The sequence below is a fragment of the Balaenoptera borealis genome, assembly GCF_965194805.1.
Source record: "Balaenoptera borealis genome assembly, chromosome: 1".
In the NCBI taxonomy this organism is placed as follows: Eukaryota; Metazoa; Chordata; class Mammalia; order Artiodactyla; family Balaenopteridae; genus Balaenoptera; species Balaenoptera borealis.
This window is the reverse complement of record NC_138860.1, coordinates 36593851-36621568: the sequence shown is the minus strand read 5'-3', so window position 1 is coordinate 36621568 and position 27718 is coordinate 36593851. Positions and strand designations below refer to the sequence as shown.

The 27718-nt window shown below is 36.7% G+C and overlaps 1 protein-coding gene and 1 pseudogene across 2 annotated transcripts in view; one reads left to right on the top strand and one right to left on the bottom strand.

The window, feature by feature from the left end:
* LOC309606338 (membrane cofactor protein-like) overlaps positions 1–27718 on the bottom strand; it is a 51885-nt gene that overhangs the window by 9538 nt on the left and 14629 nt on the right. The window contains exons 2-4 of the mRNA XM_082343310.1: positions 13077–13265; positions 12640–12742; positions 311–396 (exon numbers count right to left, since the gene is read on the bottom strand). Coding sequence (XP_082199436.1) covers positions 311–396; positions 12640–12742; positions 13077–13265 — 378 coding nt within the window. The remainder of the gene's footprint in view (positions 1–310; positions 397–12639; positions 12743–13076; positions 13266–27718) is intronic.
* On the top strand, positions 386–10896 carry LOC309627724 (ubiquitin-ribosomal protein eL40 fusion protein pseudogene; annotated as a pseudogene). The gene has a single exon. The product of its transcript is annotated as a ubiquitin-ribosomal protein eL40 fusion protein pseudogene (transcript).

The following is a 27718-nucleotide window of genomic DNA, read 5'->3' as shown; positions in this document are numbered from 1 at the left end:
TCAGATATTAAAGTAATTTGCAAAAGTGTAAAACAATGCCACTATTCTCACTATCTGTTTTGGAAACTTTTGATTTTTCATAAAAATATGTTGCATATATTAACATGTATTGAGGTTACTCTTCTTAAAAATGAATTAATAATTATTTTTAAAACTTTTCTGTTTTAATTCCAATATAATAAATATTAAGACATAACCCATATAAAGAGAAGCTCTTTGGTGTCTATGTTAATTTGAAAGCATAAAGGGGTCCCCAGGCCAAAAAGTTTGAGAACTGCTGCTCTATGTTCTAAAGAGAGAATGTACTTACTTTCACATAATGGGGGATTATCACCCCATATCACATTATTTCCAGAAATTTCACAATATAGAATTCTTGATCCAATCATGTAAAAACTAAATGAGAAAAGAAAAGTTATTATGTTCTTTAGCAATTACAAGATGTGCATAATAATGAAAAACATTTTTATATGGTTGTTTTTCTGCACTATAGTAATTTGAGAGAGAAGTTTCTTAAAATATAATGGATGTGCTAAATCTGCAACACAATCAAATAAAGAGTTTCTGCATGTGGACATACATTGGCCTACAGCAAAATGTCTAAATTACTATCATGCCTGTCAGTGTAACCCCTTTGCTATCTCTGGCAAATGTATCACACGTTCACTTCTACACTTTTGCTCACACCATTCTCCTCAGTAAGGACTGAGAAGAGAGATCAGGCCCTAGAGCTTCTGACTGCTTCTTTGACTCATGGGTTACTTAGAAGTGTCTTTCATAGTTTTCAAATATTTGGGGATTTTACATATACCTTGTTTTGATTTCTATGAACACATTCATTCCATTGTGATCAGGTAATATGCTGGTAATAGTTTCAGTTTTTTGGAAATGTGTTAAAAATTATTGCCTAAAATATGATATTAGAGAATGTCCTATGTACACTTGAAAAGAATAAATATTTTGTTATTATTCAGTGGATCCTTCTTAAAGAGTCACATCTCGTCCAGTGTCTCCCTGCTTTTGTCTGGCTTCAAGTTCCAGCTCTAAGACTGACTTCTTATTTGAGCTTGGGCAATCCCCTTAAGCAAGTTTCTCTTGCTCAGTTTCCTCATCTATGAAAAGGGGGATAATAGGGGATAATCCCTCATGGGATTGTTTTGAGGACTGGATGAGTTGGCATCTGGCACAAGGTACTAGGTAAGTTGTAACTCTTATTAATATTCTAGGTACTAGGTAAGTCATAACTCCTATTAATATTCTTCAGATCAAAATACAGGCATATCTCATTTGATTGCTCTTCACTTTATTGAGTTTTTAACAATTGAAGGTGTATGTCAACCTTGAATGGAGCAAGTCTATTTGTGTCATTTTTCCAAAAGTGTTTGCTCACTTTGTATCTCTTGTCACGTTTTGGCAAATATCACATATTTCAACTTTATTACTATTATTATACTTGTTACAGTCATCTGTGATCAATGATTTTTAATGTTACTACTATGACTCGCTGAAGGTTCAGATTATGGTTAACATTTTTTGACAATATGGTATTTTAAAATTAACGTATGTACATTTTTTAGACATAATTCTATTGTGCACTTAGTAGACTATGGTATAGTGTAAACATATTTTAAAAATTCATTTGACTTGCTTTATTGCAGTGGTCTGGAACTGAACCTGCAGTATCTCCAAGGTATGCCTATACATTCCTAGGAGTAGCTCAGGAATACTCCTACTTGATGAAATCTTCTCTGATGATTTAAATTCACAGTACCCTCTCCTCCTCCTGAACTCTCATTGTAATGATTGTGAGTGACTTTATCTATTTGATACTTCTTCTCATTTACTATTTTGCTTTGATGCCTCTCTTGTATTTCTCAAGAAGGATACAACTTCTTTAAGAAGAGTCTATGTATTGAACTTTTGGTATCCCTCAAAATACCTAGCAGGCTCTCTCTATATAAATATTCACTGAATGTTCCATTATTTTTAATTGATCAATTTAAAGAATACTGTACCTGCTTCCAGCTGACTTTTCCCCCAAGGCTCACTCATTGATTCTAGATTATAATGTGTGTTTCTGGGATGATGGCAAGTTAAGAGGCACCAGGAATCTGTCTCCCCACCTTGACAACAATTGCACTGGTAGAATCTGCCTGATGTCACTATTTTGGAACTCTGGGCTCTGTTGATGATTTGCAATTTCCAGGTAAAGACTTGAACACGTTAAATTGATTTATTATGGTCAACTTCTGTTCTTAGCACAGTGGCAACTACCCATCCCCATTCACAGCAGTATGGCAAGGATCTGTGCATGTGTTCCCAGAGCAGCCTACAAGTAGCCTGTGGGAGCCTGGGTGGTCAAAAAGGACCCTGTCCTCCAAATATGAAGATCTGTGTTCTTATCACTGATTGCTGCTTCTGATCACAGAATCAGTCAAAGAGGTGGCAAGCCATTGTTGTCACACCTACCCTCACTCTTGCAAGCCCCTTCCACCCTGGCTGAAGTAACTTTCAGGGGACTTAAATATCCAGTGTGCTTTGTTCCCCACTTCATTTTTTGCTTTTTCCCCTTTCAGAAGCCAGACATTAAACACTAGAACATTCAAAAGCAACTGCAAATTCAGGAGAAATCAGAAAGTGGTTGTTCGTGCCCAGGGAAAGGCTCAGGAAAGACCTGAGATAATCTTCAGTTTATACATCAGGCTGATCTTCAACACAGAGACACCATATAACAATAAAAAATAACATAAAAGAGCAAGCTCTAGGGAAGTGGGGAAATCTAATTTCCAGGGTTACCAGATTATTAGATTCAAATGTTCCATTCAGTAAAAAAAAAAAAAAGTCACAAGGCATACAAAGAAACAGGAGAGTATGGGCCATTCAAAGGAAGAAATAAATCAACAGAAATTGTCCTTGAAAGGGAACTGATGGCAGACCTACTAGACAAAGACTTTAAAATAACTGTCTCGTGAAGGCACTCTTAGCAGTAAATCGATGAATGCCCGTTCTGCTGCCTGATCTTTTTTCAGTGAGGGGGCTGAGTTGCAGACATAGAGATGCAGATCTTTATGAAGACACTGCAAGCAAGAACATCACTCTCAAGGTCAGGCCCAGTGTCACCACTGAAAACATCAAAGCTAAAATCCAAGACAAGGAGGACAACTTGCTTCCCCAACATCATTGAATTTTTGCAGGCAAATAGCTGGGGGATGACCACACTCTCTCAGAGTACAATATCCAGAAAGAATCCACCTTGCATTTGGTGCTTTGCCTGTGGGGTGGCATCATTGAGCCTTCCCTCCACAAGCTTGCCCCAAAATACATTGCTACAAAATGATCTGCCACAAGAGTTATGCTCACCTGCATCTCTATGCTGCCAACTGCCACAAGAAGAAATGTGGCCACACCAACAACCCGTGCCTCCAGAAAAGGTCAAATAATGCCTCTCCACTGGCTCCTCCTTTGCCTGCAGGGAGGCTTCCTGCCTAAGCCCCATGGGCCTTGGGCCTCAATAAAATTTGAAAGAAAAAATGACTGCCTTAAAGATGTTTAAAGAACTAAAGGAAGAAATCTAGAAAGTCAAGAAAATATGTGTAAAACATGGAAATCTCAATTAGGAGACAGAAAACCTAGAAAAAAACCTAAAGGAAATTCTGGAGTTGAAAAGTACAATAATGGAAATTAAAAATTCACTGGAGGAAATAAAGGCACATTTGAGCAGAAAGAAGAAAGAATCAGAGAACTTGAATACAGGACAAAGGAAATTATTGACTCTGAGGAACAGAAAGAAAAATGAAGAAAAATGAACAGAGCCTATGGGATCTGTCGGACACCAACAGGCATACTAACATATACACTGTGGTACTCTCAGAAGGAGAAGATACAGAGAAAAGAGCAGAGAGAATATTTGAAAAAATGATGGCTGAAAACTACCAAATTTCATGAGAGATGTGAAATAAATAAGCCAAAAGCTCAATGAACTCTAAGATGAACTCAAAGAGACCCACACTAAGACACATAATAATCAAACTTTCAAAAGACAAAGAGAGAATACTGAAAGCCACAAGAGAGAGAGAGAAAATCATCACATACAGGGGATCCTAAATAAGATTATGAGATTTCTCATTAGGAACTCAGAGTCCCCAAGACAGTGGGCAGATATGCTCAAAGTGCTAAAAGAAAAAAAACCTTATCAAACAAAATCCTCTATCCAGCAAAACTGTGCTTCAGAAGTGAGGGAGAAATTAGGACCTTTTCAGAAATAAAAGCCAAGAGAGTTTGTGACCACTAGACCTCAACTGCAAGAAATACTCAAAGGAGTCCTGCAAGGTGAAATAAAAGGACACTAGACAGTAACTCAACTCTGTGTGGAAAAATAAAGATCTCACTAAAAGTAAATGTGTGGACAATTACGAAAGCTAGCATTGCTGTAAAGGTGGTTTGCAGCTGCAGTTTTTGTAGTTAATTTGGTATAAGTTCAAATTGGAGTTTTATAACTGTAGGATGTTAAATGTAATCCCCATGGTAACCACAAACAAAATAGCTACAGAATGTAATGATACAAAAGGAAATGATACAGGAATTTATACATATCACTATAAAAATCAACTAAACACAAAAGAAAACAGTAATACAGGAAATGAGGGGGAAAAAAGCTATAAGGCATAGAGAAAACAAATGGCACAATGACAGAAATAAGTACCTCCTGTCAGTAGTTATATTAATTGTAAATGGATTAAACTCTTAATCAAAAGACAGAAATTGACAGAATGCATAAAAACACATGATCCTACTATATGCTGTCTACAAGAGACTGACATGACATCCACAGACACAAGTGGGTTGAAAGTGAAAGGGTGGGAAAAGATACTCCATGCTAATAGTAACCAAAAGAGAGCAGGAATGACTATACTAATTCAGACAAAATAGACTTTAAACCAAAAGTGTACAAGAGACAAAGAAGGACATTATATATTAAAAAGTGTTAAGTACTGGAAAAAGATATAACAATTATAAACATTTATGCATCTAATGAGAGGCCACCTGAATATATGAAGAAAAAATGACAGAACTGAAGAGAAAAGCACACATTTCTACATAATAGGCATTTCTACAATAATAGTTGGAGATTTCAATACCTCACTCATCATAATGGATTGAACAACTAGATAGAAGATAAGTAAGGAAGTAGAGGACTTCAACAATACAATACCAACTAGATCTCACAGATATATACAGAGCATTCTACCTAACAACAACAGAATACAGTCTTCTCAAGTGCACATGGGACATTTTCCAGGTGAGACCATATGTTAAGTCACAGATGAAAAACACAAATTAATATTCTTCATAACATAATGACATAATAAATAATACATAATTATTATGTATTAATATGCTAGGTTAATTAATTATGTCAGTCTAAAATTTAAATATTAATTAATCAATAGATTTAAAAAGAGAGATATACAAAGTATGTTCTTTGACCACAACTGGACAAACTTAAAAATCAAAATCAAAAGGGAAATTGGAAAATTCTCAAAATAGTGAAAATTAAAATTGAAAATTAAATTGCTTTTAAGCAACCAGTGAGTCAAAAAAGAAATCAAAATGGCACTTAGAATACATTTTGACATGAATGGAAATGAAAATATACCAAAACTTACGGAATTCAGCAAAAGCAGTGCTGAGGGGGAACTTTAAAGCCATAGATGCTTACAATAAAAAATGCAAAACATTACACACTCTGAAACCCAAGCCAGAGGCAGTAATTTGAAAGGAGCCTGGGTCAGACCCACTCGTTGATCTTGGAGAGCCTCCTAAAGAGGAAGGAAGCAACTGGCCTCCTCCTGGGAACACAGAGGGAGGTCATTCTACCATGAGGACAGTGGTGCTTGAAAAACTGCCATTTGGGGAGGGTCTCCCTAGCTTATTAGGGTTGGGGGCTTATCCACTCACCAGTTAGCTGGCACCAGCCCTAGGATGCACTGAGCTGAACAGCCAGACACACTGGGACCTAGTCTTGCCCACTAGCAGGTCGATACCAGCCCTAGGAGACCCTGGGCCAGGCAGACAGCTGCACCATGACACAGCCCCACCCATTAGTGGGCCATCAGTTTCTGCATGAGGCATGGCCTGGCAGCCAACCAGCCTTGGAGCCAGCACTGCCTATCAGTGTTCCCCAGTAGTTGACCCTGCCACAACAAAAGAGCCTATGCAACCCACATAAGGGACAACACTAGAGCATATAGGTATAGTAAACAGAGGGGAATATGTTGCTGGGCCATGTAGGACATTTCCTATATAAGACCACTTCTCCAAAATTGAGAAACATAACTGAACTACCTAGTATATAGAAATAAACACAGAGAATTAGGTAAATGGAAATCAAAAGAAAGCCAGGATACAAATACTTATATCAGACAAAATAATTTAAAACAAAGACTGCTACAAGAGGCAAAGAAGTACACTACATAAAGATCAAGGGATCAGTTCAAGAAGAAGATATAGCAATTTTAAATATATATGCACCCAATATATGACCACCTAAATATATAAGGAAAATTTAACGGATATAAAGGGAGAAACTGACAGCAACACAATAATAGTAGGGGACTTTAACACCCCACTTACATCAATGGACAGATCATGCAGACAGGAAATCAATAAGGAAACACTGGCTTTAAATGGTACATTAGATCGCATGGACATAATAGATATGTATGGAACATTACATCCAAAGCAGAAGAATGTATTATACATTTTTTTCAAAGGCACATGGAACTTTCTCCAAGATAGATCACATTCTAGGCCACAAAACAAGCCTTGGTAAATTTAAGAAAATTGAAATCATATCAAGCATGTTTTCTGACAACAAAGACATGAGACTAGAAGTCAAGTATTAACAGTAACATGTGAAGGTTAAACGTTATGCTACTAAATAACCAATGGATCACTGATGTAATCAAAGAAGAATTAAAAAAAAACACTGCAGACAAATGAAAATGAAAACACAATGATCCAAAATCTGTGGGATGCAGCAAAAGCAGTTCTAAGAGGGTAGTTTATAGCAATACAAACTTACCTCAGGAAACAAGAAAAATCTCTATTAAACAACCTAACCTTACACCTAAAGGAAGTAGGAAAAGAAGAACAAACAAAACCCAAAGCTAGTAGAAGGAAAGAAATCATAAAGATCAAGGCAGAAATAAATGAAATGGAGACAAAAAAATTAGAAAAGATCAGTGAATTGAAGACCTGATACTTTGAAAGATAAACAAGTTATAACCAGACTCATCAAGAAAAAACGAGGGCCTAAATCAATAAAATCAGAAATCAAAATGAAGAACATAACAACCAACACCACAGAAACACAAAGGATCATAAAAGTTTACTATGAACAACTATATGGCAATAAAATGAACAACCCAGAAGAAATGCACAAATTCCTAAAAATGCACAATCTCCTATGACTGAACAAGGAAGAAATAGAAAATATTAACTGACCAATTACCAGTAATGAAATTAAATCACTAATAAAAAAAACTCTCAACAAACTAAAGTCACATAGGTGAGTTCTAGCAAACATTTAGAGAAGAGTTGATACCTATCTTTCTCAAAATACATTGTATAGCACAGGGAATATTGCCAATATTTTATGATAACGATAAATGGATTATAATCTATAAAAGTTTTGAATCACTATGTTGTACACCTGCAACTAATATAATATTGTAAATCAACTATACCTCGTTAAAAATGTTAACACCTATCCTTCCCAAGCTATTTCAAAAAATATAAATGGAAGGAACACTTTCAAATGCATTCTAAAAGGCCAGGATCACCCTGATACTAAAACTAGACAAAGACACCCAACAAAAGAAAATTATAGACCAATATCCTTGATGAACATAGCTACAAAAATGCTTAATAAAATATTAGCAAAGAAATTCAAAACTACTTTAAAAGGATCATACACCATGATCAAGTGGGATTTATTTCAGGGATGTATGGATGGTTCAATATCATCAATCAGTGTGATATAACACATTAACACATTGAAGAATAAAAATCATAGATTATCTCACAGATGCAGAAAGCTTTTAACAAATTTAACATCCATTTATGATAAAAAAAACCTCTCAACATAGTGCATATAGAGGGAACATACCTCAATATAATATAGGCCATATATGACAAGCCCACAAATAACATACTCAGTGGTAACAAGCAGAAAGCATTTCCTCTAAGATCAAGAACAGGACAAGGATGCCCACTCTCACCACTTTTATTCAACATGGTATTGGAAGTCCTAGCCACAGGCATCAAACAAGAAAAATACATGATAGGAATCCAAATTGGAAAGGAGGAAGTAAAACTGTTACTGTCTGCTGATGATTTGCTACTATATACAGAAAATCCTAAAGATGCCACCAAAAACTATTAGAACTAAATAATCAATTAAGTAAAGTTGAAGGATAAAAGTTAATGTACAGAAATCTGTTGTGTTTCTATACACTAAAAACAAACTAGCAGTCAGATAAATTAATAAAACAATCCCATTTGTAATTGCATCAAAAGAATAAAGTACCTGGGAATAAAGTTAACCAAGGAGGTAAAAGACCTCTACTTGGAAAACTGTAAGACACAATGAAAGAAACTGAAGATGACAGAAGAAAATGGAAAGATATACCATGCTCATGGATTGGAAGAGTAAATATTGTTAAAATGACCGTATTCCCCAAGACAATCTTCAGGTTCAATGCAATCCCTATCAAAATACCAATGGCATTTTTCACAGAACTAGAACAAATAATTCTAAAATTTGTATGGAAACACAATAGACCCCATATAACCAAACAATCTTGAGGAACAACAAAGCTGGAGTTATCACATCCCCTTATTTCAAAGTGTACTACAAAGCTACGGTAACCAAAACAATGTGATACATAAACAGACACATGGATCAATGAAACAGAATAGATTGACCAGAAATATATCCATGCTTATATGGTCAATTAATCTATGGCAAAGGAGACAAGAATATGCAATGGGGGAAAGACAGTCTCTTGAATAAATGGTGTTGGGAAAATGGATACATGCAAAAGAATCAAACTAGACTACTTTCTCAAACCACATACAAAAATAAAGTAAAAATGGATTAAAGACTTAAATGTAGGACCTGAAACCATAAAACTTCTAGAAGAAAGCATAGCTAGTATGCTCTTTGATATCAGTCTTAAAAGTAATTTTTCAGATCTGTCCCCTCTGTAAGGGAAACGAAAACAAAAAATAAACAAATGATACTACATCAAAGTAAACACTTTTCACACAGCAAAGAAAACTATCAACAAAATGAAATGTGAGAAGATATTTGCAAATGATATATCTGATAGAATGTTAATACTCAAAATACACAAGGAACTCATGCAACTCAAAATTTAAAAAAAAATTAAAAATGGGCAGAGGACTTGAACAGACATTTTTCCAAGGAAGATATACAGGTGGCCACTAGACATATAAAAAGATGCTTAACATCTAATCATCAAGGAAATGCAAATCAAAAGCACAATGAGTAATCACCCCACACTTATCAGAATGGCTGTGATCAAAAGACAACAAATAACAAGTGTTGGTGAGGAAGTGGAGAAAAAGGAACGTCATGTAAGTTGGTATAGCCACTTTGGAAAACAGTGTGGAGGCTCCTCAAGAAGATAAAAATATAATTACCATATGATCCATCAATTCCACTTCTGAGTATTTTTATGAAGATAAGAAAACCATTAATTCAAAAAAGTATATGTACCCCTACGTTCATTGCAGCATTATTGAAAATAGTCAAGATATGGTAGCAAACTATCTGCCCTTAAATAGAATGACTGGATTAAATATATATATAATTCACATATGAATTTCATATATGAATTTCATGTATATATGAATTCATGTATATATGAAGTTTTAAATTGTCAAATTAGATGTATGTATGTATATACACACACACACACAAAATGGAATAGAATTCAGCCATGAAAACAGGGAAATCATGCCATTATCAACAATGTGGATGGACCTAGAGAGTATTATGCTAAGTGAGATAAGTCAGACAAATACAAATATTGCATGATTTCACCTATATGTGCAATTTAAACATAAAGCAAATGAAGAAACATAACAAAACAGAAACAGACTCCAGTTACAGAGAACAAAAAGGTGGTTGCCAGAGGGAGGAGAAGTGAAATAGGTGAAGGAGATTAAGAGGTACAAACCTCCAGTTACAAAAGAAATGTAAAAGGATGAAACGTACAGCCTGGAGAAAATAGTCAATAAATTGTAATAACTTTGTATGGTGACGATGGTAACTAGACTTATCATGGTAATCATCTTGAAATGTATGGGAATATCAAATCCGTATGTGATGCACTTGGAACTAATTTAGTTTGTAGGTAAATTATTCTTCAATTAGAAGTTAGAAGAGAGCTCTAAAATAAACAACCTAATGTTACAACTTAAGGATCTAGAGAAAGAAGAACTAAACCCAAAACTAGCAGAAGGAAGTAAATAATAAAGATTAAAGCAGAGATAAAAAAATAGAGAAGAGAAATTCGTAGAGAACATCAATGAAACCAAAAGTTTGTTTTCAAAAAGAGCAAGAGCGGGGGAGGGGGTGGGGTGAGTTGCAAGATTGGGATTGACCTATATACACTACTACGTATAAAACAGATAACTAGTGAGGACCTACTGTATAGCACAGCGAACTCTACTCAATGCTCTATGGTGACCTAAATGGGAAGGAAATGAAAAAAGGAGGGGATATATGTATACGTATAGCTGATTCACTTTGCTGTATAGCAGAAACTAACATAACATTGTGAAGCAACTATACTCCAATAAAAATTAATTTAAAAAAAAAGGAGCAAGAAAATTAACAAACCCTTAGCTAGATGGACTAAGCAAAAAGAAAGATCCAAATTACTAAAATCAGGAATGAAAGTGGAGACATTATCACTTAGTTCTATAGGAAAAAGAATATTATGAGAGTTCTATGAATAATTTTATGCCAACAAATGGATAGCCTAGATATAATGGACAAATTCCTATAAACACAAAACCTACCAAGACTTAATTATAAAAAAGTAGAATATCTGAATCGACTATGACTACTAAGGAGATTGAATCAGTAGTCAAAAATCTCCCAATAAAGAAGAGTCCTAGACCTGATGTTTTCACTTGTTAATTCTGCCAAACATTTAAAAGAGAAGTGATACCAATCCTTCTCAACCTTTTCCAAAAAATTGAAGAGGAAGGAAGTCTTCTGAACTTACTCTATGAGACCAGTGTAACCATGACACCAAAGCTAGATAAAGACATTACAAGAAAGGAAACTACAGAACAATATCCTTTATAAACATTGATGCAAAAATCCTCAACATTATACTAGCAAACAATTCATCAGCATATAAAAAGGATTGAAAACCATGACCAAATGGAAATTATTCCTAGAATGCTAGGATGGCTCAACACATGAAAATCAATCAATGTAATATGCCACATCAACAGAATGAAGGGGAAAAGCCACATGATCATCTCAACTGGAGAAGAAAAAGCATTTGACAAAATTCAACATCTTTCATGATAAAAAATACTCAACAAACAAGGAGCGGATGGGAACTGCCTCAAGATAATAAATGCCATACATGAAAAACACAATGCAAACATCATACTTAATGGTGAAAATATGAAAGATTTTCCTCTAAGATGAGAAAAGGCAAGGAGGCTCACTTTTACCATTTCAATTCAATATAGTACTGGAAGCTCTAGGCAGAGCAATTAAGCAAGAAAAAGAAATAAAAGGCATCCAAATTGGAAAGAAAGAAGTAAACTTATCCCTGTTTGCAGATGATATGATTGTATATGTATAACACCCTAAAGATTCCACACATACACAAAAATGTTAGAAATATTAAATGAATTCAGCAAAATATGATTAAAGTTAATATTAAGAAAACCTATTGCATTTCCACAGTGTATTATATTTACCCTCTAAATTCATATTTTAAAATAAATGCCCAGTATACCCAATATTAAAGGAGCTCTGTAGAACAAAAGTTATTATTAAAGGCTCAGTACCTCTTTTTGAGATGCTTCACTCCTTTGTATCAGTCTTAAAAATAAGTTTTTCCAACTAAGAGATCATGATCAACATTATCGTCCAGGTTAGGCAGATCAATTTGGATCTTGTAAAACTACAGATTATCTCAATATGAGTAACTTTGGTTGGCAATTCTACCTCTTATTTCCATAAGCCCTACTTAAACTCTGAGAACTGATAATTTTAAACAGGGTACTCTTTATTTTCAAGAATAAAGTTACCATGATTACTACATCTTAAATACATACAATAGGCTTATTATTACATATAGTAAGTTATACAGTTTTACTTTGTTTCAATTTAAACTTCTTTCTAATTACACATCTTTTAAGTCTTCATAAAAACAAGAGTTGTTTGGCTACAAGTACAACTTGTCACATAGAAAGCAAAATGAAATCAAATTTACAGGAATGCTTAAGAAGAGGAGCAAAACAAAAATGGAATTAGTAACACTTAACCTTATTTCCACTAAGGAGCATCTTACTTACCCCTCATTACAAAAATAGTGAGCTTGTGAACCAAACATAGTACTTCCATTTACATAGTTAACTTGGCCATTTACAGGATCTCCTAGATTAGGACACAATTTTCCTAAAAGAAAATATTCAAATATGTTGGTTTATACCAATTTCAAAAATAGATTTAAATCAAATTCAAAATTCGACATTGCTTGTTAGAATTCATGGGAATCTTATTATTCATTTGTTATTTTTTCCTTATAATATGGCCAAATATGATTCATATTTACCCAGGCAACCAATTGCCAAGAAAAAGGTTCCTTGGGGATTTCTCAAAGCCTGAAAAAATGCATTTCAATCTAAAACCTATATTCACATGAGAAAACCATCATTGCACTAGTGGAATATGCATGCTAAAATGTGTGAAAATTTCCAGAGACATAAAACAAATTTTTTTGTTTACTTACTTGTACAGGCCTCCTGGAGAGGTGACCATGTATTATCATCCTGACAAACAGCAGAGGGGGGAAGAGAAGGAGCCATGGGCTGGAAACCTAGGCGACATTCATAGTGTATAGTTTCCCCAGGACTATAATTGGGTTTTGGGGCACCCTGGAGCCTCATAGTTTCAAATCTTGGTGGATCACCACAGGCATCTAAGTAGGAGAGAATAAGAACATGAAAATAAAGTACTTTATCTCCTTCATCAGCCAGGGACTGTGGCCTGACATCAGGTAAGTAGTATGGAATAAATAGATTCTTGGCAAGATTTTAAATGACTGTCCCATGCTTTTACCTAAGTGGTAGTAGTATCAAAGGATGTACCTTGCTTACTTTAAATAACAATCTATTAGCTTTTGGTTTGTTGAGAAATAAGGTGAACTTTCATTCAACACTAAATTGAAGAGATAACAACAGTGTTTTTGGTTTTAAAATATATTTATATGTATGTATCCTTCCCCACTTCCTTCCAAATCCAAAACTCACCTCTCCTCTTTTCTATAGTATATAGCACTCTGCTCAGATTACTCTTCCACAGTTTGAAACACAAGCACTTGTCACATCAGGCTCAGTTTCCTCTCAGAATGCAAGGTCCTAGAGGGCAGGGATCATATGCCTTCTTTTTGTACTACACTCTCTACACACTGGGTGCTCAAGAAATGCTATGGTAAGAGGTAAATATCAAATAAGCATTGTGGATTTCATAGATAAAAATAAATATGGAGTAAAATATTTAAAAATATGACTTCCTTTTATTTGTTTCATATTAATGAATTGAGCATTTTATAAATAAATGGACACACTTTTTTTAAAAAAGTATTTTGCAGAGAGATGCGAATGCAAATGGTTCTATTTATTTACTTTTGGCTGTGTTGGGTCTTCGTTTCTGTGCAAGGGCTTTCCCTAGCTGCGGCAAGCGGGGGCCACTCTTCATCGTGGTGCACGGGCCTCTCACTATCGCGGCCTCTCTTGTTGCGGAGCACAGGCTCCAGACGCGCAGGCTCAGTAATTGTGGCTCACGGGCCTAGTTGCTCCGCGGCATGTGGGATCTTCCCAGACCAGGGCTCGAACCCGTGTCCCCTGCATTGGCAGGCAGATTCTCAACCACTGCGCCACCAGGGAAGCCCCTGGACACCCTTTAAATACCAAATTTTATTACTTTGAACAGCCTTACATAAAAAATTGGTTTCTTGGACATTACTGTAAACATAATTTAATATCCCTTCACTGATTACTGGATCATGCATTCCCTTAGAAGTTCCCTGAAGTAGCCGTTTGGGCTGTTTATACAATATATCCTGACAGTAAAGCTGCTATGTTGTTATGCTTTTAGAAGTTTTTACTTCTGGCCTTTGTTTGTGGGGGTCCTTCCCTAGAAAATGTCATTCCTGCTTCAGCAAGTTCTCTTCCTTTTAATTGTCTGTGCACTTGAAAACCTTATAAATCTGATAGAAAATTCAATAATATAGTGGAGACAAATCAAGTAAAGTCCTAAAGGGCTAAAAGAATGCAGAGGCATCTCCTATAAGGTTAAGGACCTAAGGAGAAGGGAAATAGACCTATTTTGATCCTTGAGGAATCTTTTCTTTCTTACTCCCTGGATCTCGGTCTTCACATTGAGAGAACTCTACATGTAAAATAATGAAATTAGAATGCTCCCTAACACCATACACACAAAAAAACCTCAAAATGGATTAGAGACCTAAATGTAAAGCCAGACACTATAAAACTCTTAAAGGAAAACATAGGAAGAACACTCTTTGACAAAAATCACAGCTACATCTTTTTTGACCCACCTCCTAGAGTAATGGAAATAAAAACAAAAATAAACAAATGGGACCTAATGAAACTTAAAAGCTTTTGCACAGCAAAGGAAACCATAAGCAAGATGAAAAGACAACCCTCAGAATGGGAGAAACTATTTGCAAACCAATCAACAAAGGATTGATCTCCAAAATATACAAACAGCTCATGCAGCTCAATATCAAAAAAACAAACAACCAAATCCAAAAATGAGCAGAAGACCTAAACAGACATTCTTCAAAGAAGACATGCAGATGGCCAAGAGGCACATGAAAAGCTGCTCAACATCACTAATTGTTAGAGGAATGCAAATCAAAACTACAATGAGATAAAGGAGGCAAGAATATACAATGGAGAAAAGACAGCCTCTTCAATAAGTTATGCTGGGAAAACTGGACAGCTACATGTAAAAGAATGAAATTAGAACACTCCCTAACACCATACACAAAAATAAACTCAAAATGGATTAAAGACCTAAATGTAAGGCCAGACACTATCAAACTCTTAGAGGAAAACATAGGCAGAATACTCTATGACATAAATCACAGCAAGACCCTTTTTGACCCACTTGCTAGAGAAATGGAAATAAAAACAAAAATAAACAAATGGGACCTAATGAAACTTAAAAACTTTTGCACAGCAAAGGAAACCATAAACAAGATGAAAAGAAAACCCTCAGAATGGGAGAAAATATTTGCAAATGAAGCAACTGACAAAGGATTAATCTCCAAGATTTACAAGCAGCTCATGCAGCTCAATATCAAAAAAACAAACAACCCAATCCAAAAATGGTCAGAAGACTTAAATAGACATTTCTCCAAAGAAGATATACAGATTGTCAACCAAGACATGAAAGGATGCTCAACATCACTAATCATTACAGAAATGCAAATCAAAACTACAATGAGGTATCACCTCACACCGGTCAGAATGGCCATCATTAAAAAATCTACAAACAATAAATGCTGGAGAGGGTGTGGAGAAAAGGGAACCCTCTTGCACTGTTGGTGGGAATGTAAATTGATACAGCCACTATGGAGAACAATATGGAGGTTCATTAAAAAACTAAAAATAGATCTACCATACAACCCAGCAATCCCACTACCGGGCATATACCCTGAGGAAACCTTAATTCAAAAAGACACATGCACCCCACCCAATGTTCATTGCAACTCTATTTACAATAGCCAGGACATAGAAGTAACCTAAGTGTCCATTAACAGATGAATGGATAAAGAAGATGTGGCACGTATATACAATGGAATATAACTCAGCCATTAAAAGAAACAAAATTGAGTTATTTGTAGTGAGGTGGATGGACCTAGAGTCTGTCATACAGAGTGAAGTAAGTCAGAAGGAGAAAAACAAATACCATATGCTAAAACATATATATGGAATCTAAAAAAAAAAAGGTTCTGATGAACATAAGGGCAGGACAGGAATAAAGACACAGATGTGGAGGATGGACTTGAGGACAAGGGGAGGGGGAAGGGTAAGCTGGGATGAAGTGAGGGAGTAGTATCGACATATATACACTACCATATGTAAAATAGATAGTTAGTGGGAAGCAGCTTCATCGCACAGGGAGATCAGCTCGGTGCTTTGTGACCACCTAGAGAGGTGGGATAGGGAGGGTGGGAGGGAGACGCAAGAGGGAGGGGATATGGGGATATATGTATACATATAGCTGATTCACTTTGTTATACAGCAGAAACTAACACAACATTGTAACACAATTATACTCCAATAAAGATGTTAAAAAAACAAAAACAAAAACAAAACAAAAAAACTACAATGAGGTATCACCTCACACCAGTTAGAATGGGCACCAACAGAAAATCTACAAACAATAAATGCTGGAGAGGGTGTGGAGAAAAGGGAACGCTCTTGCACTGTTGGTGGGAATGTAAATTGATACAGCCATTATGGAGAACAGTATGGAGGGTCCTTAAAAAACTAAAAATAGAATTACCATATGACCCACCAATCCCACTACTGCATATACTCAGAGAATACCATAATTCAAGAAGACACATGCACCCCAATGTTCATTGCAGCACTATTTTCAATAGCCTGGTCATGGAAACAACCTAACTGTCCATCGACAGATAAATGGATGAAGAAGATGTGGTACAAAATGTTCATTGCAGCTCTATTTACAATAGCCAGGACATGGAAGCAACCTAAGTGTCCATCATCGGATGAATGGATAAAGAAGATGTGGCACATACATACAATGGAATATTACTCAGCCATAAAAAGAAATGAAATTGAGATATCTGTAGTGAGGTGGATGGACCTAGAGTCTGTCATACAGAATAAAGTAAGTCAGAAAGAGAATAACAAATACCGTATGCTAACACATATATATGGAATCTAAGAAAAAAAAAAAAAAAGGTCATGAAGAACTTAGGGGTAAGACGGGAATAGAGACACAGTCCTACTAGAGAATGGACTTGAGGATACGGGGAGGAGGAAGGGTAAGCTGTGACAAAGTGAGAGAGTGGCATGGACATACATACACTACCAAATGTAAAATAGATAGCTAGTGGGAAGCAGCCGCAAAGCACAGGGTGATCAGCTCGGGTCTTTGTGACCACCTAGAGGGGTGGGATAGGGAGGGTGGGAGGGAGGGAGGGAGACGCAAGAGGGAAGTGATATGGGGATATATGTATATGTATAGCTGATTCACTTTGTTATAAAGCAGAAACTAACACACCATTGTAAAGCAATTATACTCCAATAAAGACGTTAAAAAAAAAAAGAAAGAGAAAAACAAATACCGTATGCTAACACATATATATGGAATCTAAAAAAAAAAAAAAAGAAAATGGTCAGAAGAACCTAGGGGCAAGACGGGAATAAAGATGCAGACCTACTAGAGAATGGACTTGAGGATACGGGGAGGGGGATGGGTAAGCTGGGACAAAGTGAGAGAGTGGCATGGACATATATACACTACCAAACATAAAATAGATAGCTAGTGGGAAGCAGCCGCATAGCACAGGGAGATCAGCTTGGTGCTTTGTGACCACCTAGAGGGGTGGGATAGGGAGGGTGGGAGGGAGGGAGATGCAAGAGGGAAGAGATATGGGAACATATGTATATGTATAACTGATTCACTTCGTTATAAAGCAGAAATTGACACACCTCTGTAAAGCAATTATACTCTAATAAAGATGTAAACATTTTTTTAAAATAAATAAATAAAAAATAAAAGAAGATGTGGTACATATATACAATGGAATATTACTCAGCCATATAAAGGAATGAAATTGGGTCATTTGTAGAGACGTGGATGGACCTAGAGACTGTCATACAGAGTGAAGTAAGTCAGAAACAGAAAAGCAAATATCATATATTAATGCATATATGTGGATTCTAGAAAAATGGTACAGATGAACCAGTTTGAAATGCAGAAATAGAGACACCAATGTAGAGAACAAAAGTATGGATACCAAGGGGGGAAGTGGGGGGTGGGATGAATTGGGAGATTGGGATTGACATATATACACTAATATGTATAAAATAGATAACTAATGAGAACCTGCCCTATAGCACAAGGAACTCTACTTCACTTTGCTGGACAGCAGAAACTAACACAACATTGTAAAACAAAAAAAAGAGAGAGAGGGAGAACTCTAAACAAGTGAAATGTTACCCCCCTTTTACATCATATTCTAAATTCTAAACTCCTCTCTTGATGCTCTGTCCAACATTTCATTTACTCCATGTCCTGATATCCACCTACTGGCAAAATGTTTTCCACTATGCTGATCTTGATATATGAATGCTCCTCAATCAACTGCCCAAAAAAAGCAAAAGGCAAACAAAAAGATGTAGTTATTAAAAACATTGTTTAAAGGTTTTTATAGTGTTGAATTTTATTAATAACATTAAATTTAGTGAACACTCTGAGCCATACACTCTCATTTTACAATAGGAAAAAATTGAGCTAGAAATGCTATATAACTCCATTCTACATACAAATGTATAACATCATTCTAGAATTTCCTGGAACCAAGAAAAACATCAAGTTAACAGCATGCCCATAATTAAATTATACAAGTGTCCTTTGTCTTATGCATTCGATTTCAGTAACTATTTCAAAAGGTTATTATGAAGAAAGAATTCCTGATATGACTCTCACATACAGTGCTCCATATGGAAATGTCAATTGAATGGTTTAATCCATTCAACTAACTTGAATTATTTCTTCCCACTAACATGCATCATGAAAGACATGCTTTCAACTATGTGCAGTTTAGAATGTTTGCTTTGGCAACCAGTTGATTACAAGCTTTATACACTGTAATAATCAGGTCCAATATCATACCTTTTTAATCATTGAATTTCTTCTCTTATTCAGATTACTGAAGTCTTTTTCCTGTGAGGATTTTCAAACTAAACATTCCCAGCTTCAGAAAAATAGTATTTTGACTAAGTTTTTCTAGATATTTTACAATATAATTATTATTAGGCTGCAATGCTATACTTTAACAATAGATGCCATTATATAATATGATAGGCTGAATTCAGAAAATTCCCCAATTTTCCAGATAAGTTTCAGGAAAATGAAATAGTCTCTACTACAGATGAAGAGAACTGTTCACCTTCTGTACACTTAACAAAAATTACGCAAGCACTCTCTACCTGCTTGCAAAAATTAAAAGTAACTCTCTGAGTCAAGCACACACCCACATCCCTGCCCAGGTGGTACCTTCAGAAAATCATGGTCTCTAACCAAAAGTGGAACCTCAATGAAACCTGACCATCCCAACCCCTCTCTCACTGTCTATACAAACTATTTCTTTTTAAATGAATATCAAAACAAAAATTTATTGAAACTAATGTCCATGCTTATACAAATTAACTTTTTAAAAGGCTGGTACAATGCTTGCAAGCAAGAACATCTGTATCCTACAACACTGAACATCTTTTTATCAAACTTGGAAAATGTGCCACGTAAACACAGTTTTAGTTGGTGGGGGAGATGAAACTGGATTGCAGATGTAAAGGAACATCAGTTGCAAAGGAAGAATACTAAATGCCAAGCAATACATTGTCTTCAGAAATAATACATTATTATTTTTTACTTTCTCTCAGTTTGCCTTTCTTTGTAGGTAGGCCTAGGCACAGGCTTGGGAGAAAGGCTTCATGTTTACGGAAAATGCCAGATAAGGTATTTTGAATTCACCCCTCTACATGGTTAACTTACTTCCTTGGAACTTTAACATGTATAAAAGTATGATGGTAACTAGGTGAAATGAGGCAGAAAGACAATAAAAGTATATACCGAGGAGTTTGAATGCTCAGAGGTGGGTCTGCCATGACAGGGGTCATTCGTGTTACCTATTTTAAAACTTTCTTTCCTTTCTCAAAGGCAGACTCTTGCATCTAACCTATCAATTTTATTTCTCAATTCCCACTCATTTATAAGCCATATATAAGTTTCTGAGTAGGTCTCCTTACCGGTCTCGCCACCTTTCATTCAGTTCATTTCCACATTGCCACCAGAGTCATACTGACATGATACTTATGACCAAGGCTCTAGTCAGATGCTTTTTTAAAAAAAATTCCAGTTTCATTGAGATATAATCGACATACAGCACTGTATAAGTTTAAGGTGTACAGCATAATGATTTGACTTACATACATCATGAAATGATTACCACAATAGGTTTAGTGAACACTCATCACCTTATACAGATATAAAATTAAATAAATAATTTAAAAAATGTTTTCCTTGTGATGAGAACTTAGGATTTACTCTCTTGACTGCTGTTATATATAAGGGACAGATTGCTAATTATATTTATCATGTTGTACACTACATACCTAGTACTTATTTACCTTTTAACTGGAAACTTGTACTTTATCTCTGCCTTCATCTAATTCTCCCTCCCCCAACCCTACATCTCTGATGACCACAAATCTAATCTCTTTTTCTATAGGTTTGTTTGTTTTTAAAGTATAATTGACCTACAACACAATGCCAGTTCCTGTTACACAACACAGTGATTTGATATTTCCATACATTTCAAAATGATCATCACAAAGTGTAGTTACAATTTGTCACCATACAAAGATATTACATAAATTGACTGTATTCCCCACACTGTACATTTTATACCTGTGACTCATTTATTTTGTAACTGAAAGTTTATAACTCTTAATCTCTCTCACCTATTTCTCTCCTACCCCCTGCCCCCAAGAAACAAACTGTTTGTTCTCTATGACTCTATTTTTGTTTATTTTAGTTTGTTTATGTTTTACTTTTTTAGACCCACATAGAAGAGAAATCATACATTATTTGTCTTTCTCTGTCTGACTTATTTCACTTAGCATAATACCCTATAGTTCCATTCATGATGCTGCTAATGGCAAGATTTCATTATTTTTTTTTATGGCTGAGTAACTTTCCATTTTGTATATAGCCACATATATATATTATATAATATTAATATATATAATATACATTAATATTATATATTAGCATACTATATAATAAATATATTATATATATTAATATAATATATAGCATATTATATTATAATATTTATTATATAGTAATATATATCATAATATAATATATAATATAATATAATATATATTATGATATATTAATATCTATTAATATATATTAATATAATATATAATATATTTAATATATATAATATATTTAATATATATTATAATACAATATACATATTATATATAATACATTTAACAAATATTATATTATATATTATATGTAATATATATAACATATATTATATTAAATATATATTATATATTTATATATGTTAATATATTAATATAAATATTATAATATATATTAAATACATATATTATGTATGATTATCTATAGCATATAATGTATAATCATATATAATATAATATATGAATATTATATATTTAATATACAATTATATATATTATATATTATATATAATTATATATCAATATATTATATAATTATATATTATATATTAATATATTATATAAGATATGTACAATATATATTATATACATAAATTATATTATATATGATTATATATATTATAAAATCATATATATAATATATTATGTATATATTATATATATATATGATTATTTTAAGTAACTGATTTCTCAGGTTTGGTGCATTTTAATAACACTGCACTTTTATTCCCCCCTCCACATCTTCTGTTTTTGACATCCTTTTGTTTCTTGTATGTCTTAATTTTTTATTATGAATATAGATGATTTAACCCTTTTTGTCTTTTAATCGTCCTACTATCTTTATACGTGGTTGATTTACTAAATTTACTGTATATTTGCCTTTATCAATGAGATTTTTTCTTTCATAATTTTTCTGTTTCTACTTGTGGCCTGTTCTTTTCTGCTGAGAGGAATCCCTTTTACATTTATTATAAAGCTGGTTTCATGATGCTGAACTTTTTAAGATTTTGCTTGTCTGTAAAACTTTTGATCTTTCCTTAAAATATAAATGATAGCCTTGCCGGGTAGACTATTCTTGGCTGTAGGGTTTTTTCCTGTTATCACTTTTCATATATCCTGCCACTCCTTTCAGGCCTGCAGAGTTTCTGCTAAAAAGTCACCTGACAGCCTTATGGGAGTTCCCGTGTATGTAAACTGTTGCTTTTCCCATGCTGCTTTTACTATTTTAATTTTGACACTTTAAGTAAAACGTGTCTTGTGGTCCTCTTGGGTTGATCTTGTTTGGGACTCTGTGCTTCCTGGATCTGGAAGACTGTTTCCTTTCCAAGGTTAGGCAAGTTTTCAGTTATTTTGTCTTCAAATCTGCTCTCTCCCATTTCTCTCTGTCTCTTGTCCTTCTGGGACTACTATTAGGCAAATGTTATTACCCTTAATGTTGTCCCAGAGGTCTCTTAAACTGTCCTTATTTTTTAAAATTCCTTTTCCTTTTTTCTGTTCAGCTTGAGTAATTTCCATTACTCTGTCATCTAGTTTGCTGATCAGTTCCTCTGTATCATCTAATCTACTGTTGATTCCTTCTAGTGTATTCTTTATTTCAGTTATTGTATTCTTCATTTCTGTTTGGTTGTTTGTATTTTCTAACTCTTTGTTAAAAACTTCTCACTCTGTTCATCCATTCTTCTCCCAAGTATCTTGAGCACCTTCATGATCATTACCTCAAACTTGTTATCAGGTAGATTGCTTATCTCCACTTCACTTAGTTCTTCTTCAGGGAATTTATCTTGTTTTTCTGTTTGGAATGTATTCTTCCGTTGCCTCATTTTGCCTAATCTGTTGATTTTATTTCTATATGTTTGGTTGTTATGTTTTCCAACCTGGAGAAGTGACCTTATATAGGAGACATCCTATGGGGTTCAGCAGCACACTACCCTCTGGTCACCAGATTTATATACACTAGGAGTGCCTTCTATGTGGACTGGGTGGGTACATCTGCTGTGGTTAGCTGACTGCTGTGTATGTGCTTGTAGGAAGGTTGGCCCCTGCTCTGTTTTGTGTTGAGGCTGCCAGCCACTGGTGTGTAGGTCTGGGTCCTGGCATGGTTGGCTGCATGGCCAGGAGAATCCCCGTCCTGGCGCCAGCCCATTGATAGGTGGGGCCAGATCACAAAGTGGAGCCCTGTTGTGGGGGCGGGGTAGAACCTGGTCTCAGGGTAGCAGGCTGCAGGGCCAGGGGCCCCAGGACTAGTGTTAGCCTGCTGGTGGATGGGACCATGGCCCAGGTGGGTTCCACAGCTGGTGCTGGTTGGTTGATGGGTGAGTTCAGTTCCTAACATGGCTGGCTAAGGGGCCCAACATGTCTTGGAGGTTGTGTCAGCTTACTGGTGGGCTGGAACCCTGTGGGTCTTGGCACAAGTGCTGGCTCTGGTGGGCAGGATCAGGTCCCAGGGTCTCTGGCTGCAAGGCCCTAGGGGTCCTGGAGTTGGTGTTAACACACTAGTGGGTGGGGCTTTGGTTCAGGGGCTCCCAGGGCTGGTGTCCATCCTCTGGTGGGTGAGGTCAGGTCATGGGTCTAGTGTTGGCCTGCTGACAGACAAGGTCCAGTTCCATATCTGGCTGTGGGGTAACAGGGGTCCTGGGGTTATTGTTGGCCCACTCTTGGGTAAGCCTGGGTCTTTAGTCCTCTGGTGGGTAAGACTGGGTCTTGGGGTGGCTAGGGACTCTGGTTGTCATATGACAGCCAGCCTGATGGTAGGTGGGACTATGTCCCCAACTAACTAGCTGCTTGGCCTGGGGTGTCCCAGGACTGGTGCTGACTGTCTGGTGGGCAGGGACAGGTCCCAGCACTAATAAGCAAGGGAGAGGATTCTAAAATGGTACCTGACAGCACCAGTGTCCTCATAGTGGGATAAGCCCCCCAAAATGATTACTGCTAGTACCTATATCTCCACTGCTTCCTGCCTCTTTGTGAAGCTCTCCAAGATCAGCCAGTGGGTCTGACCCAGGCTCTTTTCAAATTACTGCTTTTGCCCTGGGTCCTGAAGCATGTGAGGTTTTGTGTGCATCCTTAAAGAGTGAAGTCTATATTTCCTAGAGCCCCCTGGCTCTCTCAGAAGTAAGCCTCACTGGCCTTCAAAGCCAAATGTTCTGGGGGCTCGTCTTCCCAGTGCAGGACCCCTGGGCTGGGGAGCCCAATGTGGGGCACAGATCCCTCACTCCTTGGGGAGAACATCTGTGATTGTAATCATGACAATTGTAATTACAACTACCATTTATGGGTTGCTTACCCAGGGGTATGTGTCTTGACTAAACCACATCTCTGCCCCTCCTACCCATCTCGTTTTGGTTCCTTTTTTATATCTCCAGTTGTAGAATATCTTTCTGCTAGTCTTCAGGTTGTTCTCATCAATAGTTGCTGTGTAAATAGTTGTAATTTTGGTATGCTCGTGGGAGGAGGTGAGCGCCGTGTCTTACTACTCTGCCGTCTTGGCCATTCCCTCCTCCAGATATATTTCAATGGCTCTCTGATGCCCTCATGATAATGTCTAAGGCTCCTTGACATGGCTAACAGAACTTTAATATCCGTTCACCCTTGCACACTCTTCTAAGCCATATTCAGTTCCACTAGTAGTGCCCATTAAATTACTCAACTTACTGTAGCACTCTAGACCTCCATGCACCACTTTTCTTCAGCTTTAACCAGAGACCCTGCCATTCCTCTCACCCATTCATCCTTCAGCTTCATCTTAGATGCCACTTCTTCCTGGAGGCTCTTAACATCTCTCACTCAAAAAATTGGGTTAGATGTCCTCATGATGTCCCAATTTATTTCTTTCATAGCACTTTTCATGCTGTAATAGTTCATTGTTTATACTTCCTAGGAGACTATAACCTTCTTGAGGACCATGTCTCATTCTTCACTGCATTTCTAGTTCCTAGTGCCAAAGCTGAAAGAGCATTGTTATCAGTTCTCTACACTCTTGGATCAAAATTCAAATTCTTTATACTGTTCAGCCAATCTGTTCCAGAGATATCTGCAAATCATCACTTTTTCTTTGCTGTTTTTACGCTTGTTTTCATGTTTTTTTCATTGGCTTAGTTACAGACATTTCCCTTTATCAGGGTTTGTAATTTCATGTAAAATATTTATGCTTTATTATTTTATTATGAATGCAGTCTCCATTACTGCTATGATTAGAAATGGTATTTTAGCATTATCATAGGTGAACTCCAAATATCATGGTTTTTTTTTTCCTAAAATATGGCACTGAAAGGTTCCAGAATTTGTTTCTTAAAACAATAGGGATGGTATCAATCATTATAGAAAGAGGAAATTGAAGCACTACCTGTGCCAACCAATATTTTAAATGTTTTGTTAGAAGAGTTCCTTTTAACATTTCTTGTAAGGCAGGTCTAGTGTTGATGAACTCCCTCAGCTTTCGTTTGTCTGGGAAAATTTTTATTTTTCCTTCATATCAGAATGATAACTTTTCTGGATAAAGTATTCTTGGGTGACAGTTTTTATCTTTCAGTATTTTTGAGAATTCCAATCTACTCCTTACTGGCCTGAAGACTTTCTGCTGAGAAACCTGCTAATAGCCTAATGGGGGTTCTTTTATAGGCTACCATCCTTTTTTCCCTGGCTCCTTTTAAAACTCTTTGCCATTGACTTTTGACAATTTTAATATGTATCTTGGAGAAGGTCTTTTTCTTTGAGGTAATTAGGTGTTCTCTTAGCTTCATGAAATTCTATATCCAGTTCTTTCCTAGTTTTGGGAAATTCTGTTATTGTTTCTTTAAGTAAATTCTCTGCCCCACTATCCCTCTGTTCTGGGATACCCATGACCCTAATGTTGCTGTACCTAAGAAAGTTGGATAGCTTTCGTAGAATTTTCTCATTTTAAAAAATATCTTACTTCTCTTTCCTCTCCTACTTGTATCATTTTAGATTTCTATCTTTGAGCGCACTAATTCTCTCTTCCATATGGTCTCCTCTATCTCCAATGCTTTCTAAGGCGTTCTTCATCTCATTTATTGAGTCCTTCACCTCCAGAACTTAAATTCGGCTCTTTTTTAGAATTTTAATCCGTTTGGTAAAGTATTCCTTCTGTTCATCAATTTTATTCCTGAGTTCATTGAACTGCCTTTCTGAGTTTTCTTATGGCTCATTGAGTTTCTTCATGACAGCTATTTTAAATCCTCTATGAGTTAGATCACAATATTCTGGGACTTTAAGTTTGGTTTCTAGGAGTTGTCATTTTCTTTTTGTGGTACAGTGTTAGTGTGGTTCTTCCTGGTGCTTGATGGTGCTTAATGATGCTTCATGGTTCCTCTGCCGGTGCCTCTGAAGTAGTGAACACCTACCTATTTGATTCTAATAATTGTTAGAAATTAGAGGTCTTTCTTTTGTTTTCCAGCAGGTGGCACTATAGCACAAGCCTTTGGTTTCTCTTACCCGTGCTGCCTCTGGCAAGAGGTGCAAGTGGGCACTTTTCACCCTCCACTGCCTCTTTCGGAGGTGTTGCCCAGTGGCCACCTTATCACTTCTTATGCCTCTGTGGTTGTTGGTGCCTTGCTGCTGCCAGTATCACTGGCATCACCACATGCGGCTCAGGGGTGGTGAGTTCTGCTGCATCCAGGATCCTAAGTCACAGCCTCCATCACTAAAGGGGGACTAAAGGTGGGGTTGTAGCTGGGGTCCAACCCGGCGCCTGCTCTCACCTGACTGCTACATGCACAACATGAGCTTCCCAGCCCCACACAAAGCAAGCAGTAGCTTACTTGCCCCACACTTGGCACCACTGGGTGGCCAGTTCTACAAAGCACACACCAGGGACACCCTGCGCAGGCTCCCCCAGCCCAGTCCAGCCGGGCACAAACACCCCGCTCGCAAAGTGTCTCCCCGCCCAGAGAACATAGGGGAAATCGTCCCCACAGGCACAGCACCAGCCTAGCAACATCCCCAGGCACCTGGGCACTCAACAGCAAGCCGTCACCAGCAGCACCAGGTCGGCACTCCCGTCCCCAGATGGCTCAGTCAGTCCCAGAAACACCCTGCAAGCTTTTGCTAGTGACCCAGCTTGGCCCTTGGTAAGCCCCAGCTGCGCCCACCACCCCTCACTTCTCAGTGCGCACCACCAAGCAAGCCTTCTCCTCGGGCACTATGTGGTCCCCGCTCCCCTAGATCCCCGAACGGCATGACCCGGGGACACTGTGGCCACGCCTTCTATCCCAACCCCTTATGACCCCGGGTGGACCCAGCCCCGCGACTCCGACCCGAGACAAAAAGCAAAGCTCCCCCCACACTCGGTTCCAGTCGGCCTGCTTCCCAACCCGCTCTAGTTCGCAGCCAGGACGCACACTCT